The sequence below is a fragment of the Empidonax traillii genome, unplaced genomic scaffold, assembly GCF_003031625.1.
Source record: "Empidonax traillii isolate 1590-97213 ecotype Southwest subspecies unplaced genomic scaffold, ASM303162v1 scaffold641:size396790, whole genome shotgun sequence".
Lineage (NCBI taxonomy): Eukaryota > Metazoa > Chordata > Aves > Passeriformes > Tyrannidae > Empidonax > Empidonax traillii.
This window is the reverse complement of record NW_020955834.1, coordinates 188,455-205,895: the sequence shown is the minus strand read 5'-3', so window position 1 is coordinate 205,895 and position 17,441 is coordinate 188,455. Positions and strand designations below refer to the sequence as shown.

General features: G+C 38.6%; 1 protein-coding gene and 1 long non-coding RNA gene across 2 annotated transcripts; one reads left to right on the top strand and one right to left on the bottom strand.

The window, feature by feature from the left end:
- The first annotated feature begins 78 nt into the window (after positions 1-78).
- On the top strand, positions 79-3,598 carry LOC114065303. Its single transcript, XR_003572921.1, has 2 exons — positions 79-576; positions 3,099-3,598. It is a non-coding gene; the product is annotated as an uncharacterized LOC114065303 (long non-coding RNA).
- LOC114065302 (nephrocan-like) lies at positions 2,992-10,709 on the bottom strand. Its single transcript, XM_027899107.1, has 3 exons — positions 10,521-10,709; positions 6,675-7,576; positions 2,992-3,439 (listed from the first exon to the last, which is right to left on the bottom strand). Exons 1-3 carry the CDS (start codon positions 10,707-10,709, stop codon positions 2,992-2,994), a joined length of 1,539 nt encoding a protein of 512 aa, XP_027754908.1.
- Positions 10,710-17,441: the final 6,732 nt, after the last annotated feature.

Below are 17,441 nucleotides of genomic sequence, written 5' to 3'. Positions count from 1 at the left end.
CGTGCTGGTGGCTGCTGTGGAGGTCCCGCAGGGAGCGGGGTGCGGGAAGAGGGGTTGGAGGGAGGGGGTTCTCGCTGGCCTCTACCCGGCCCTAGAGCATTCCTCGGGCCGGGCCGCAACGCTGCCCAACCTCTCGCCAGCTCCAGGGGCCCATCCCTCTGTCTGAACCCAGCCTTGGTCTTCCTGGCGCCCGCAGCGCCGGCGTGTGAAGCGAGGGCGGGGAGCGCGTCCGAGCGTCGGAGGAGCGGCCGCGCCTCATGGGTGTCTTTACTAAACAGCACATTTCAGCGTCAGAGCGCTCTGCGAATGCTCACTGGGAGATTACGCAGCACGGGCGTGGGAAACGGGGTGGCATAGCCCCCGAGCCTTGGGGGGGTGTGCCCCTTCAGCGGCCGGGACACACGTTTTGCAGTCTCCCGCAAAACTTGCAGTTCCTGGGGTTTTGCTGCCTCACTAGGAGGTACCTAGTGAGGTAGCAAACTACCTTGTGACGGCCCAAAGGTCTGAAGATGGAAAGGCTGCCGCAGGCGAAAGGTAGAGCAAGAGCTAACAAGCCAGCCGGGTGCTCTCGGGCATGTAGGTGGGCTGAAATGACACGGTGAGATATTTAAAGCACTCTATTGAAAGAATCCACCAATGTAAAATTAAATGAAAAATTGTGCATCATTAAAATATTTTTCTTGCTCAGAAAATAGCTGCTTCCCAGGCTGTTAATACAGACCAGCATTAGCCAGCAAAAATGACACAGTCAAACCACGAGGAAGGCTTATGCTGTTCCATAAATATCTGAATGCTTAGCTATTAAAAATGTGGGTGACTGACCGTATAATCATAGAATCACTGAGGTTGGAAAAGACCTCTAAGATCATCAACTCCAACTGTTAACCTGGCACTGCCAAGTTCACCACTAAACCATATCCTTAAGTGCCACATCCATAGATCTTTTGAACACTTTCAGGGGTGGGGATTCCACCACTTCCCTGGGAAGTCTGTTCCAATGCTTGACAATGCCTTCCATGCAGAAATTCCTCCTAATATCCGATTTAAAGCTTCCCATGTGCAGCTTGAGGCCATTTCCTCTGGTCCTGTCATTTGTTACCCTGGGAGAAGTAACCAACCCCAGCCTTCTACAACCTTGCTTCAAGTATCTGTAGAGAGGATAAGGTCCCCCCTGAGCCTCCTCCAGGCTCAACAGCCCCAGCTAACTCAGCTGCTCCTCATATGACTTACTCTCTAGACGCTTCACCAGCTTTGTTGCCTTTCTCTGGACCAGCTCCAGCATCTCAATGTCTCTAGTGAGGGGCCCAGAACTAGACACAGCACTCAAGGTGCAGCCTCACCAGTGCCAACTCCAGGGGGGGAATCACACTATTTTGAATACAAGCCTGGATGCCATTGGCCCTTTTGGCCACCTGGATACACTGCTGGCTCGTATTAACTGGCTGTTGACCAGCACACCCAGGTCCTTTCCCGCTGGTCAGTTTTTCAGCCACTCTTCTCCCAGCATGCCATTGTTGTGATCCAAGGGCAGGACTTAGCACTTGGCCTTCTTCAATCTCATACAGTTGTCCTTGGCCCATTGATCCAGCCTGCCCAGATCCCTCTGTAGTGCCTGATGATATGTAAATATAAAGAAAAATGAACTTAGGTCTTTCTGTTCTAGTTGCATATCTTAATGTGTTGGGGGACCTAAGAAATCTAAGTGTCAGTTGCATTTGCATGGGCAACATAAGCAAATAGCTGTGCTCTAACACCTGATAAATCAGCCTCTGTGAAGGTGAGTGATTACTCAGTTATTGAAGGCAACAGAAGATAAAAAATAATAGAAACTGTTTACTTTGAAAAGTAATTTGCTGATGTAATTACTCCTCAGTTATCACCTGAAATCATGAACTGCCAGGAAACCCTTTAGGTTTCTGTTTGTAAGTCACTTCTTTTAGTGGACTCAGGAATCCAGTTTTGTTTAATTTTCATGCACTTTGGGAACTGCTTGATAAAATTTTACATGCATCAGAGTTAATGCATATACCATTAAGTAATTTCTTTGTGTATGTGTGTGTGTGCAAAAGCCTGGAAAGTTCCTGCCAGTGAAGGGGGATACTTGTGGTGGATATTTGCACCTTAAATACACCTAACCCAAAAGCATACACACAGCATCTTGAGCTATATTGTAGCCAATTAGCTATTCAGATACCAAAATAAACTCTTGCAAAAATTCAGCTCACATGATCTTATTGTAATATTTGCCGGAAGTAGAGATCTATTTCCTGAGAATCTTCCTTCTTTTGTTTACAACAATAGGATCAGGTCAACTTTACCCCACAGTTTTCAGTCCTCACTATTAATAAACTTTGGAACTAATATTAAATCTTATTAACCAGGATACTGATTCTTTGTTTATTTCATTTGCTGTGATGAAGATTCTGTGTTTTGCCTGGAGCTTAACTAATTTTGTCTAATGTAATTTAAAATAGTCTAAAATAATTGAGGCAAATGTTTCAGGAAAACTGAAATCAGTTTCTCAAAAGCAAGAATTTCTGAACAATCCCAAGAAATTTCTCACATCAGTGTAACTCTCCATTTAAAACTGCAAACCTGTGAGTTTAAATGTGTTGGATCCAGACTGCCAGTAATAGTGTCTTGTGGTATTGCAGGATTTTATTTGGGGGGGTTTTATGCAACTGGAAGAATGTTCTACTATAAAAAGGTCTGTACAGAGTTACAGGACACTTTTCTAAAAAATAATATTTGTATTCTTGTTTCCCTCAAAATACATAGTACTAATGGCATAGATAAACAAATTTTTTTTACAATATGTAGTTCACAAGGGCATCCTTACTAGAGACCTTCTCTTACCAGTTATTACCTCTTATAGTACAAATAAAAGAGGAAAAACTAATGACAGGTGAGAAAGCTGCTTGCCAGTAGAGACAGTGGTAGCAGTGGGCAGCCCTAGACAACTCCAAGATTCAGTACAGATAAACCGTGGGGTTAATCTAAATCATAATCATAGTAATCATCATCTGTGTTTACTCCAATGCTGGAGGCCTCATTGGGTTTCATTTTCTTTCTGTCCTCTTTGTCTCTTTCCATGGAAGATGGATTGCCTTCACACTGCTGCAGAATCTTTTTGGAAGACATCCAACTTTCTCCTCGGCTTTCTGCTGGCGCTGCACACTGCCCTCCCTGGACATCCGTTCCTTTGGCCACCAGGGCTCTTCTGGTTCCGAGAAGGTCACAGGTGCAGTTCCAAGGGTTTCCATCTAAATATAGATGACGAAGACGAGGTAAATACTCCAAGACTTTGCGATCCAAGGCAGATATCTTGTTATTCCGTAAATTTAAAACCTGAAGCTGTTTCAAGTCCTTCAGCTCTTGTTCTCCAACATCCTCTATGCCATTTCCTTTTAGATCCAATCTGGCAAGGGTGTCTGGAAGTCTGAATAAAAATAAAACACAAAGGTGTTATGTTCATCATATTGTTTCTGTTTCTGTAAGTGGTATTTGCTGATGGTTACTTTTCCAGACACATCTGATGTACAAAAATGAAACTATCACTAAAAAATGCAATCTTCTGCAAAAAGAGATGTTCATGTTGGTTTGGGAGCTTGTGGGGTTTTTTTTATTTGTTTATGGGGTTTGTTTGGTTTTATAAGTTAAAAGTGTACTGTCTGTGTACCCTTGAACCGTTCTGACCTGTACTGACTGTGTTTGTGCAGCTGAACTAAACAGCAGCCCTGCTGTGCTATACTATGAAGAAAATTATGTTTAATTGAGTGCCAAGCTTAAAAATGCATTTTGTACTCTTCAATGCCATAAGCATGCCAATGACCAAATTATAGCACCATGAAAGATCAAAAGTTTAGAGAATCATGGCAACGCTGCTCCTTCAAGTACTCCTGTATATGATTTGTTTAAAAAGCTTTTTTAATTCATAAAGAACTTGAATTTTTCTTCTGTTTTGTTCTCCTGCTCCCATAAGACTCAAACATTAATCATCACAGCAGTAGTCCATCTGATGATATGCTGTTAATAAATCTGCAGCAGGGAAAATACAAGTGCTTCTTGATGGTCTTTTAAAATAGTATCTTGGAGAAATACAACTAGCAACGTTTAAAAGAAAAAAAAAGCTGATAATCTCTGGCCAAGATACTAGACAGGTCAGTATAATTCTTATTTTCATACATGTTACAAATTTGTATGATAAGATGATTATTTCAAAAGTCTTGCTCATTTATGACCTAATTTTCTTCTGCTGTAGTTAAAGTGCCTAACAGAAAAGCCACTTAATTGGCATATAATATCTTTAATAAAATTTATTTGAAAGTATCTTAAAAATCCCTTTCCTAAAGTAGCATTCAAGGTGATGAAATTAAAAGTCATAGTTAGAGATTTTAAGGAAACTATTGACAGAAACTCTCAGAGAAATGATAAATAATACTACAAAGATCTATTTAAAATAGAAACAGCAGTATACCACAACTGATATAGGTTCATGTGATAGTTTCTCTCAGTGTAATAATATGAGATACCTTTTAAAATTACTAAGAGGGTAATTGTGACCTTCACCAACTGTTTTTGGTGAAGCTGAGTTTGGCCTCTTAAGCTGAAAAATGGTTCCCAAATTTATGAAAATCTGACACATTCAGTGGTACTATTTTGAGAGCAGTGCAGTTCTGTATTGCACGATATTTCCAGTGGAGATGAGAATTTCACGTGTTGATATGATGATTCACTCCACAAAATTTGATCTTACCAAATGCTTGTGCCTGCAATAAATCTGTTTTGAAACCTAACCACAGGCAATTACTATATTTGCTCAATACAACACTACAATGTCAGAAGGGTACTCTGGGGCACCCAAAGTGCCAGTGGTGTCAAGGGCAGTGGGAAATCACCCGAGATGTTTATCCAGACTGATTATAGTCCAAAGCCTGACCAGCAAGTCCTTAAACCTGTGAAGAGTCCTATTGTACTAATGTTAGACTTATGCTTTATGGCCATGTTATTTGACTTGAGGCTGTGTTGATCTTGAGAAAATACTGTCAGTGGAGTACATGATGGCTGACCCTGCTGCTGGAAGAGGAGCTGTGCTCACTCAGGAGCTGACCATGGCAGTCACATTGTGCTACTGCCACTTTAGGGCACATCATCAGACTCTTCCCCACACTTTCACCACTCCCTGCAAGATTTTACGAAGTACAGACTCTTCTTTAAAAGTCCTGAAAATACTTGGACTTGTGGATTGTTTTCTTCTCAGAAAAGAAACAAAAGAAGCTTTCTTACTCCTCATTCCTGTCAAAAAATGCTAAGACCTATTCACTTTAGCATACTATCCATATTTTTTAACCTTTTGCAGTGGTGACATTTCTCAGATAATTGTCAAAAGTAATACTTTTATTTCTGTACATCCCTTTGTACCTGGTCATCATCAGACAATTCTATTAAGTACATAAGTGTTACATCTTGTCAGTTTTTTCCCTTCTTTTATATTTACAGCCCTCCCTGGAAATCTGTATTCATTGTTGGATTGAAAATAAAAGCCCCCAATATCTTCTTAAGAGTTGTACTGTTTAAAGACTAATAGAGAACTCCTTCCTGTTAATTCTTATCACTACGAAAGTTGTAAAGTAAGATGGATTAGACAATACTAAAGTAGCTAGAAAGCATTAAACATTCCTGTAAAGCTAGGTCAAATCAAATATTTATACACCATTAAATCACTTTCTGATTATAAAGCTGCTGCCAAATAGATTCAAATGCTAAAGGACCTGATGCTAAACAAATTGAAATTTTACTGCATTATTTATTTGGGCTAGTTAAACCTGTCCACAAGCCATAAAAATAAAGTTTTACAGGGCAGTTTTGTTAAAAAAGTTGATGTTAATGGAATTACTTTGCTATTTTTATGCCATCTTATTGCACAGCTTCTTGTAATAATAAAATTGCCACTTTATATCAGAACAACCTCCATTTGGCTTCATATGCTGTCTCTAATAATGGCCAGGACCACACTTCGATGAATGTGAGACATCCTCTAAGCAGGGCATTAATGAACACAGTGTACCCAAGGGGTGTTTCTTCTGTGCTGTTGACTGAAATTTTGCTTATAGCCTGAAGCTGGAGACTATATATGCATTCTAAATACCTTCTAATGTGTGAATTTAATGAAGTTGGGAATGCTATTATCACTGAAAGAGCGCATTCTTTTTGACCAGACTCAGTTCCTGAAATCTTAATATTTTAACAATGATAAACTCAGCATGGATTGGTAGAAACATCAGCTTTAAAATTGCTATAGTTCCTTTCTATCAAATGCTCTATTGATTTTCTTTTGTAGGCAAAGGTAAATCTAAGCAGCAGTACAACTTCTGTTGCATTCTCCTAGCAGGTTCATCTTATTCATGTGCTAATTAAACGAAGTGGTCTCACTGGCAGGAAGAGATGTGAAATGAGCAGATTCACTGGGGGCCACAGATGTAATGAAAACAGCTCTGTTTCTACTCTGAGACTGCTAACAGGAGCACTAATTAGTGCTAGTTATGGCAGTGGGTTTATGCTATGGATAGACTTCTACCAGGACTGGGTCTGAATACAAATTTTTGGCTCTTATTCTCATAATGCAAGGAAGGAGAGATGACACCTTGGAACCAGCTGTCCTCAGATTCACTTGCCTCAGTGGAATAGAAATGAGGCGATTCTGTTCCAGCGCCAGATTCGAAAGCTGTGCACACTGTTGAAGAGCTCCTGCCTCAAACATGCTCATAGCGTTGTTGTCAAGAAACAAGTGCTTGAGGTCTTGTAGTCCTTGGAAGTCCTGGGCTGTCACCCTTTGAATCAGGTTATTGCTGCAGTCGAGTTTCTGCAGTCTGCCAGGCAGCCTGAATGGCATATTGTGGAGCTGGTTCTTAGAGAGCTCCAGTATTGTTAAGTTAGGAAGAAGCTGAGCACCATCTATTGATGTTAGCTGGTTTTCTGACAGGAAGAACTCAGACAGGTTTTCTAGATGTTTCACGTCTCGAAGTCTCACCATTTTAAGTTGGTTTTTCTCTAATTTCAGTGACAGCAGGGATTTAGGTAGGTCAAGAGGCACTTTTGTCAGAAAGTTGCCACTTAAACTGAGAAACTGTAGATTTTGGAAAGATGCAAAGAAGTTGGGTGGGAATGAATTCAGTTTATTATCAGCCATGCTTAGATACTTCAGCTTAGGAAGCTTAAATGGTGCAGATACGGATTCCATGTTGTTGCCATCCAGGATCAGACTTTGTAAATTGCAAAGGGAAGAAAATGCACTTGGAGGCACAGTCGCAATCAAGTTGTTCCGAATATCGAGCACCCTTAGTTTCATCAAACCTGCAAAATCAGTCGCGTGCAGAGTGTTGATGGAGTTATCAGCGAGTTTTAAAATTTCAAGGCTGGATGGGAGAAAGGTGGGTATTTGCTTTAGCTGATTTTTGCAGAGTTCCAGGGACTTCAAGGTGCTCAGAGCTTTGAAAGTGTTGTTTTCTATTGATTCTGTGCCACTGCATGACAGGACCAGCTCTTCAAGGACTGACATTCTCCTGAAGTCAGTAAACTTAAAGAGAAAAAAAAAATCATGTGATAGTACACCATCTATTTATAGATATCCTCACTGGTTACTCCTTCTGGATGCTCTGAAAATTACTAGTATATATGGAAAGGCTATATATTTAGAAGGAGAAACAGATAAGTGGTAACTATGTTACTTTAGGTGCTTGATGTTTGTCGCATTCCTAGAATTTTGTTGTTTAAGTGTATGCTATGTCTGGTTTTGAGCAAACACATCTTTCATTTCTGCCTAGTGGATTGCCTGTATAAAATGGAGAGCTAATATCACCAGTGGCAGAAGTCTTTGCAGAGAGTAGATGGTTGTTAATGTTCACTGTGCTCAATGGAGCTTGCTGAAGCAGTTCTGAGTTCATCCTACAGCCATTGCTGTATATCAACAGTATTGTCATTGCAGCATGTATTCCCCAGAGGAAGTACACATGGATATCTTTACCTCTTGCTGCTATAAGGTTTTGGCAGGAAACTAAAATCCAACACTTGAATTTCTTCTCTTCCCCACTATCTCTCCTTTTCTTTGAAGTAAAAACCTCACATACTAAGATGACCAAACCGGAAGTGTCAGATCAGCTTGGCCTGAAAATCACCTCTGTGGAACAGTTTACTTTTACAGGAACTCAGTTTTTGTTAATTGGTAATAAACAGATGTTTTGCCATGGTAAATGGAACTTAGATATTCCATAGACTATGGACTATTATAGGCTATGACTATAATATAGTGTTATATGACGTGTGATATTATATACCATAGGATTATAGATTGTGTCTGTAATATCGAAAGGTATAAATTGTATGTAGCTAAAACACTGGTTTTCTGAAACTGCCAGCTATGCTTCCCAGGGATGTAGGTGTTTGAGTCTTAAAAAAAAATTTATATGGGAATCACAAAAAAACTTAGAGCAAGATGAACAGGTGTTCTGCACAGAAGTTGTGGGAAGGAGTGTCCTGATCTCTTTTCCCTTTCCATGTCCAAGAAACATCTCACTACAGGTCTCAGGAGTACCACACCAGTAAGAACTGTGAAAGTAACACCTGAGTATTCATGCCATTTCCTCCAGGGCTTAGTAGCTACCAGCACATTTTACTGTCATTGAGGGAAGCTCTAAAGCATGTTCTACAGCATAACCCCTCATGCCTCTCAGGAATCTGAGGGCAGTACAAGGAGGGCAGTACAAGTCTTCTTGCAGTACAGGTGCTTGGTAGTAATTTTTTTCTGTCATCCTGGTTGAATACATTTGGTTATCACATACTTGTGTATGTGAAATCAGCTTATAAGGATGACTGTTAAAAGATGCCTTCCGGCTTCATTTATCCAACTCCTGCATGTTTTTGGGTTGTATCTCTTTATCTTAGTTACAAACTCTGCATTTTAACTTCTGTTAAAATTAAAGCACACACAGCTCTGAAAAAGGAGTCAGATTTCATTTTGTTCTGGTGTCCTTAGTTTGTCCTTCTGATTAATTTTATTCTGTCTTGTAAAGTAATTTCTGAGCATTGCAAGATTGGATGCAGTTAGTGAGAAAGTATAGATAAAGAACCTCTATTCATGCAGGTTTCTCCACCAATTACATTTAAATTCGATGAGGGAATGTACTCCACTAAAAACCTTATATTCTCAACAGTAATTAATGTTGTCAGAATTATATTTTTTTTCTATGATGCAGTTTTGTGTTTTTTTAATATGTCACTATATAGCAATATCAGACTTGCATGTCTAGTTTTGGTCATGATTAGGAGGCTAATCTTGTAAAGCTTTATCATGAGAAGTCCCACAGGAATGAGCTGAATTGCTCAAGAGTACAAAAACATAGTTATATGTAATTATAAAGCCATCTTAAGGAAATAGAAACAATCGTGAACCTTGACAATTCAACACATTTTCTCCTATTAGTTCAAAAGTGGTATTTTCCTGCTTTTCCTCAGTTGATTTCTGTAAGTCTCTAAGAGGCTTAATTTTCATCTTATTAAGTGTCAGAGAGCTATGGGAAGGCCGATGCACAGACATTCACTCTGTAATGATGTTAGGCTTCTTAATGTGTATTATTATAATTTCTATTTTCCACCTATTTGGCATGCTTTGCTAAGCTTTGTGACCATGCTATTTTGAGACTTAAACATTTATCCATGCTGTTACAAACCACCAGTCTTTCTAATATGAAACAAGACGTATTTGAAAGCCTATCAGCTCTTTTTTTGCTAGAAAGTGGTGTTTTATTCTCTAAATGGATTTATGTTTATGCTATCTGTGAAGTGGTACTAATATTGTTTAACATTTTAAAATGTTGATCTCCTGAAAATGAATCTAATATACCGTTATTTTAATAGAAACATTTAAATCAAGTTGTAATTTTTAATTACTTTTTTTTTTCTTTTAGAATTGCTGTGAACTGTTATTTGTTATAAACAGTTTTTTAAAACAGTCCCCTGTCATGGAAGCAAGAGAGACAATTTTCTTTTAGCAGATAAAACAGCACTTATTAACATAGTTGGAAATAAATCTTAAAGTTGTATCTGATACTTCCAGCTCCGGAGGGGGAAAACAACTTCTATTTCACTCATTAGGGAAGCAATTCTAATGACCTTTCAATTTCCAGGTTAAAAAATTACTTTGAAAGTCAATGGTTATTTGCCCATACATAAAACAAGTCAACATTTGCCTCCTAATTATAAATTACTTTTTTTTTTTTTTGAGTTTCATACAAAATATCAGTGTGACAGCATGAACTACTGCTTGGAGATTGCAGGATAATGAAACCACTACAGGAATATATTTACATGTTCTTAAAGAATAAGTAAAAATAAAACCAGATCTGTCAGCATTTCACCAGTTTTTAAAACATGGAATAAGATTCTTTCCTCTCTTGAAAGACACTGGGAAGCCCAACTTTCAATTAAAGTGCACTACAGAAAGTGCTTTTGCTGGATTTTCCTACCTGGAGTTGTTTAATTTTGCTGTGGCTGATGTAGAGTCTCCTGGTGGTAAAAGGAATCTCTCTGGGGATCTCTGTAGCTCTGTAGCATTGCACTGACTGGGCAGGGTCACAGCTGCATCTTCTTGGGCAAGTGGTACTTAGACCACTGTGGAAAGAAAAGAGGACGACTAAAAGGTATGATAAATACATCTTCCAAAACGGGAACTCTGAAATTGTCTCAGCAACGTGCGGCTTGATTTAAGCACCAAAGCCCTTTTATACCATGAAATCTGATAAAAGGATATTATGACTGTGTATTTTATCCCAGTGAAAAAACAGCAAAAACAATACCGTAATTTGCCTGGGTTAAAATGTTGGCAGGCATTACAAAGACTGAGAAACTTAAACAGTGATAAGGTGCCTTTACATTTGTAGGTATGCGAAATTAGTGTTATTTATTACCTGACATCTAATCTGCAAACATCCATATTATCTCCAGTTTCCTAGTTTTGTTAAATGTGACACCACAGAATTAGTGGAGAAAAGATAAAGAGCTGTTTTATAGTGGGGCTGTAAAACCTTTGTCTCTTCTGTGACCCAGTATTGGAAACAGAAAAAACACAACTACAGCCAACACCAAAGCTTTTTCGCTCTTCGTCTTGCATTATGCAGATCACACACACACATTCCCCTAGACTCCCTAGACTCAAGCAGCTACTATTTTAAAGCTAAAATGTTCTATTCACTTTTGGAATATCTGTAGTACAGCTGAGTGCTGCTGGTCGGACAAAAAACTAAGTCACCTGTATTTGGGAAGTTCCCATAAATTATAATTCAATTATTCTTATATTTGAAAATTATAAATGTGAAATGCTTGAAAGCATTTCGTATAAATCAACTGACAGATATCAATAAGACTATTTACCCCATCACAGATGGAGAACACTAAAGTTCCCCTCAGAGTTTTCTTTGTACTTACTGGTGCTTCTTTACATATCTACTAGCTGTGCCAGTTGGAGATGTTAAGTTTTGAAAGGCATACAGTTTGAGTTGTGATTATTTTCCTTTGCACTGAGCAATTTACAATGTACAAACCTGTGTCTTTGCAAACCTTTGTATCTTATCTTAGTGATCCGCTCTGCACTGTTACCTGTTTCCTTCCATCCTCTCCATCATATCTTCAGTAGTGGCCAATCCTATTCCTTAAATGCAGAACTAGGCCACTTATTTTTCCAAGCAGAAGATAATGTCAACTTGATCTGACAAATGGATAACAGAAGTGGGGGCAGTCCTTGATGGGAATGCTTATTGGATGCAGCTGGGCTTACACTGGACAGTTGCCATATTCTTCCTAGAGATACTTCTGTCTTCTTAATCCTTTATACTGTGAAGGCAGAACTAAAACCTAGCATCTGCTAAACCAAAGAGCAAGAGCAGAAACCTTTTCCAAAAGCAACCTGTCAAATTGGCATGTTTAACAAGCTATGCAGAAAAATCTTGCCTGACTTATGCCATAGTGAGCTCATGAGCAGAAATGAGTGGATGGAGAATTAGCAATTGTACATTAAAACAAATATTTTAATGTGTCTCAATCTAGAGTTTGGTATTTGGCTTGTGGTTTTGCCTCTTTTTTTTTTTTTTTTCCTTAGAAGATTCAAAGTGCTCAGACAAAACTGTAAATCCTTTCTGCCTCCTGACAGCTACTTGTGTATTTCTTTGATCCCATCTTTCCACTAGCATGGGTTTAAATGCTGATGTCACCTAGACAGTAGTGCTCAGTATCCTATGTAGGGATTTGTCTTCCTCAAAAGTGTTGACAGAAAACAATTCCTATTTGCTCAAGCAGGGTCAAAAGGGATGAAGATCCAACCCTATGGTTTGCAGTTTAGAGCTCTAGAATAACAACATAGTCAGTCTGCAAATCTTTTTAAGTAAGAATCATAGATTGCATCCTTCCCTATTTTGTAAATTTTAAGTCAGTCAGCTAATGTCAGAACTCACAGTTCTAGTTACAAGGTAATGCCACATTAAGGTGTAATATTTTCGGCTCTCGGCCAAAATTTTTGAGTAATATAATCCCATGTCTTTTCAAACTAATGAAAGGATACTTTGTTGATTTAATAGTTTATTGTCATTATATTAACAACAATGATGTAATCAATAAGATTAAATTTGGTGATTAAATTTTAATGATTACAGAAAATATGTATCCATTGATTTCTGACGTATGTCTGCTTTTGGCAGCTAGGTAATTTAGAGTGATAGCTATGAAAGGTGATATCCTATTAAACCTATTCTGTACAAATTCTGACACATATCCACTGGCACTGATGACTTTGCTTTTTCAGAAAACCATGACCTGTGGGGCTTTTATTGATTTTAGGAGACCTGATGACAACAGAACCAACAAAGAGTCACAGTACTGTACGGGCATAAGCACAGAAGGAAGATACTGTGGAAGCAGCACTGCTGGCCCATGAGTAGCACAGCTTCAAACTGAGATTTTAAGAAAGTCAGTCACTGTGGCCTGCAAGGAGTTTTTATGCAAACTCTCCATAGCTTTTGATGGGGATTCCTGTGCAGGACTAATGGCATAATTTCTTTGTCAGAAAGAATGAACAATAGCAACCAAACCTGCCAGTGTGAGAAGTCACAGGGACATCCTACATGGTGTGTGCTTTAATCAAAGGTAAACACTGCAGAGCAGAACCTGCCAAACTCAAAGTCCATGTTGGATTTTGTCTTGTTGGCATTTAATACAGATATTGATGAAGTATATTGGATGAATGCAGATAAAACATAAGCGTGAGTTGATGGAAGTTAGATCTTTCAGGGTTATTGCTTCTATTTCAAATCTGAAGTAGTGCTCATAAAGGACTGTAAAGTTTGTTTGTTTTTTTTTCCCAAATATATCAATTGGCCTAAAAAAAATACTATATTTTTGTACAAGCCTTACCTCACACAAGATAATTTCAGCACCTGCTGTGCTGGTGTATGGGCCGTTTTCTTTCTGCAGCAAAGTCAGAGGTTTGGCAAAAGCACATGTGTACATCAAGACATAATTTTTTAACCTAAGATTGCATTCAGAAAATTACAAAAAAGTAAGACAATATTAAAATTAGAAGAATGAATCTGCAAAACTCTTACTACAGAGCATTTAGAAATGTCTAAGTTAAGACAGCAGGTGGATACCTTCTAATGTGCAGGACTTGTAATATGCACAGACTGCGCAAGGGAAGATGCAGTCTTATCACAAAAGACATGCAGAAGCTGAACTCCTGCAGTTGGCATGCTGCTTGCCTATGGAGAGAAAGAACTGCAGGAAAAGACCAGCTTAGGGCCTCCACAGGGCAAGGGTAGGAGCTTGGTCCCTGAGGGATGTCACAAGCAGAAGGAGTTTGGCAACTAGAAGCTGCTAAGTGATGGCGTATGCTCTGAAGAATCCTTGGCATGTTTAGCTGCCATATGCTATCAAGTGCCTGCCACTGAGTATGTGTGAATTTATAATTATTTTTATGCTGAAGGTTTTTAACTTGGATTTGGACCAGTTTTTTCATAGGGACAACAAATGGCATTTGTCTCCAATCAAGCAATTCTCTCCAGAGTGGATCAGGCTGCTGAGGGAAACAATCATGACATTTAAAAAAAAAAAAAACCATGATGCTTCCCTTAATCATCTGTTGAAATAACCTGAAGTGGTTTATAGAAATGTTTCTTAAACAAAGAGCCTCAGAGGGTTACACTGAATCAAAAATGTCAGCCTATGAATCTAAGCAAATTAATGAAACCTAATTAATATAAAGGTTAAAAATTTATCAAAAGTGATTTTGTGTTTTAATCCTACAAAGTACAGTTTCACAAAAACAACCAGAGACCTGTCTGAAAAAAAAAATTAAGTCTCAATGTTCTTCTTACACCAAAAATTTTGTAGAAATATTTTTTTATCCATTTTTATAGTATGTAGAGAAGGCACATTCTAACTCCAGGCAAGGTCATCTTCATACACTGGAAACAGCTGCCGGATAAGTTAAAGCAGACCTTTTTTTCCACACAATAAGAAAGGTTTCCTTTTCTTCCTCCATGCTGGCTACATAGAGGAGATGAAATTGATAACCCCCCAGGAATTTCTTGCGTTTCACTTGTCTGTGGCATGTTTGCATTCCAGAGGAACTAGCACTGCGAAACCTACTGAAAGGAATGAAACTTTGTTAAACAGAAATTCACATATTGAGGAGTTTTAGTCGTTGCCAGTTTTATGATAGTGCTGAGGGATGCTAGCCCAGATCAGATGGGACGCATCTGGGGCAGGCACCCCACAAACAACAAATAAGCAGAGGTCAGTTTGAATATTTCATACCCTTATGCCACTAATGATGCTGTAACTGGCCTTCAAAGTATTGTAGCTAATGGCATCTGCTTGATGGAGGACTGTTCTTCATTAACTGAGCCATGGAGAGCTGTGCCCATGAAATCAGAGATTAGGATGTGGTGACAGCTTTTAGGATCTGTGACAGCTTTCTAGTAATGACATTCCAGCTAAGTCTGAAACAGGAATGAAGAGGGGGAAATAAAGAAGGCAGAACCTGATGGCTGAGTTCATTCTCAACCTAGAATATAAACATACAGGTCTTTTGTATATGAGCAGTTATGTAAGATCTGTAATGAACTTATGAGACCATGCATCGTACAGTACCACCTAAAAGTAAAACTTTAGGGAAGGGTCATGCAATCAATAAGGGAATCATGAAACCAAGGGAAATTTTTCAGAGTCCTATATGAAATAAGTTAGTTCTGACCCTTCCATTTCCTTTGGATATCTTTAGGCTTTAAGAGCAACCTGCTAGTAACTGTGCATCCAACAAAACAAGAATGAAGCTTAAACTGTAAAAACTATTTGCTGTTCAAACTGCAAGGCACAACTTCAATAAGACAAGGACTCTGAAACAGCAGTTTTCTAAATTATACACTTGGATCATGCACAGAAGAGGGTCATGCACAGAAAGAGGGTTTCTATCTTGCATGCTATAAAAGCTGAACATTTTTTGCATATGTTTTATTAATTTTTTTTAATAAAACAAAAGTTCAGAAAGAAAATAGTTAAGTATAAATGTATACGTAGAAATAAGCATGAGAATAAGATCGCAATAGCACTGTGAAAAAGAAAAGCTGGGCTGAAGAAGTGACTTGTGGAAGTTGTAAAAAGTTGTGTAAAAAGAGATCAATACTGAGTGAATGTTCAAAATAGTTGTTCAGTAAACTGTTGCACCTATGGACTCCCCTATGGACTGTAAAATGCAGCCAACTATGAACTCTCTAGGCCTGTAAGGCAGGAATTGCCTAAAATGTAAAAACTAAAAACTCTGGAGTTTGTTAGCAGAAATGTTCTGTAATGACAATTGAAAGTGCATGTCCCTTTAGGTATCGATGCAGGTCGATGACTTTCTGTTCTCCTTCAGAAAGGAGTGTGCTTCAGAAAGATGCATTTTAATCATCCACTCTAACTCCTTTTTAGAACTCGAACATCATGCTTTATCATCTCTGTTTTCTGCCATACTTTGATCCTGCGAGATATTACTTATTTTCACCCCGTTTCCCCTTTGGTGCCCCTGCTTGTGACTGCACAGCCACCCGTGCAATCAAACCACTCCAGGTGCTTCAGCATTAACCACACGGGAGATGGCCTTGACATGTGCAGGCGCTGCAGCCCGGCACACACAGCTGGGCAGCCACAATTACAGGGTTTTCCGGGGGAACTTACCCTCATGTGCAAACACGTGTGTTTATATTGTAAATTCTTTGTGCAGAGGCTGGGTCTGACAAAAGGTTTATAGAGTATCTCACAGTCTAGGCATGGACACTAGAGACCAAATGTACAGCAGTGGAGATGTCAATCCAAGCAATTTATTTTTTCCTTTTGGTTTGGGTATTATTTTGGGGCACTTTCTTCTATGAAAATGTGTTCTGCTCATGCTTAAGGTCATTTACTCTTTAAGCTCAAAGTAAGGTGTCGGATAATTAATTAGGTACTCTGATAATCAGTCAAAGTATGCAGGTTTAAATTTATGAAGGACTGTTTGTACTCAAATGTACTTAATAACAGTATAATGCAGATACCTCACATGCTCTAAACCCTGTGTAAAATAATTGAAATTATGTACATAAATTATACATGAAGAAATTATCTGGTGATTAGCTTCACCAGCACTACATCATAAATAAGGTCAAAGGAACAGATCACAAAACTTTCTGTGAAGTCCTTTTGACATTAAAGGCATTCAGCAAATTTAAATTCTTCTGGACATCTAACTTCCTCCAACCATTGTTAGAAATGTCCCTTGTAGAAAGGATTCTTACTGCTAGACTGGTTGACTCAGACTACTGCTGTTCTTTAAATGTTCTTCAATTATTTTGTTGATGTTATCAGGGTGCTACAGTTTACTCTAAATCGATTTAATCTAATTAAAGGCCAAACCTACTAACCTTTCTTAGGTTCAATTCCATAATTACTGCACAGCTTGCTTACAAGAACAGAGTTACGGTTGCTCTGGGGGCTTTTGGTAGACATTTCAAGGGTAACTGGAATTGATCAGAACTTTCTAGGGGACCTCCAAGTATAGTTTTGAGATAATTCAGTTATTCCTGTGTTTACTTTATATCAGTGATACTTGCATTAAATTTCAACCCCTCTTTCACACAGTATTTCGGGTGAGGAATATAAATAGTAGCTAATGATTGCTACATTTACTAAGATTCAGTGTCAAAACTGCTGATTTTGTTAACAATATCCTTCTCATTTATACATAGTCCAGCAAGTATTAGACAGATATTACACTGCGGGTAAGCTTCTAAAAGGCTTCTATTTGAGAAGCTAATCTTTGAGTGGAATAAGCAGAGACAAAACCTTGTTTGAGTGGTGAAATGTAAGGACATGCAAAACAAAGG

Excerpts from the sequence above, each read along its gene's own strand:
- LOC114065302 (XM_027899107.1), bottom strand. The coding sequence starts at position 10,709 with ATGTATTTATCATACCTTTTAGTCGTCCTCTTTTCTTTCCACAGTGGT. Across the intron at positions 7,577-10,520 it reads GCAAAATTAAACAACTCCAG|TTTACTGACTTCAGGAGAAT; the intron begins GTAGGAAAATCC and ends TTTCTCTTTAAG. Across the intron at positions 3,440-6,674 it reads CTCATTTCTATTCCACTGAG|ACTTCCAGACACCCTTGCCA; the intron begins GCAAGTGAATCT and ends ATTTTTATTCAG.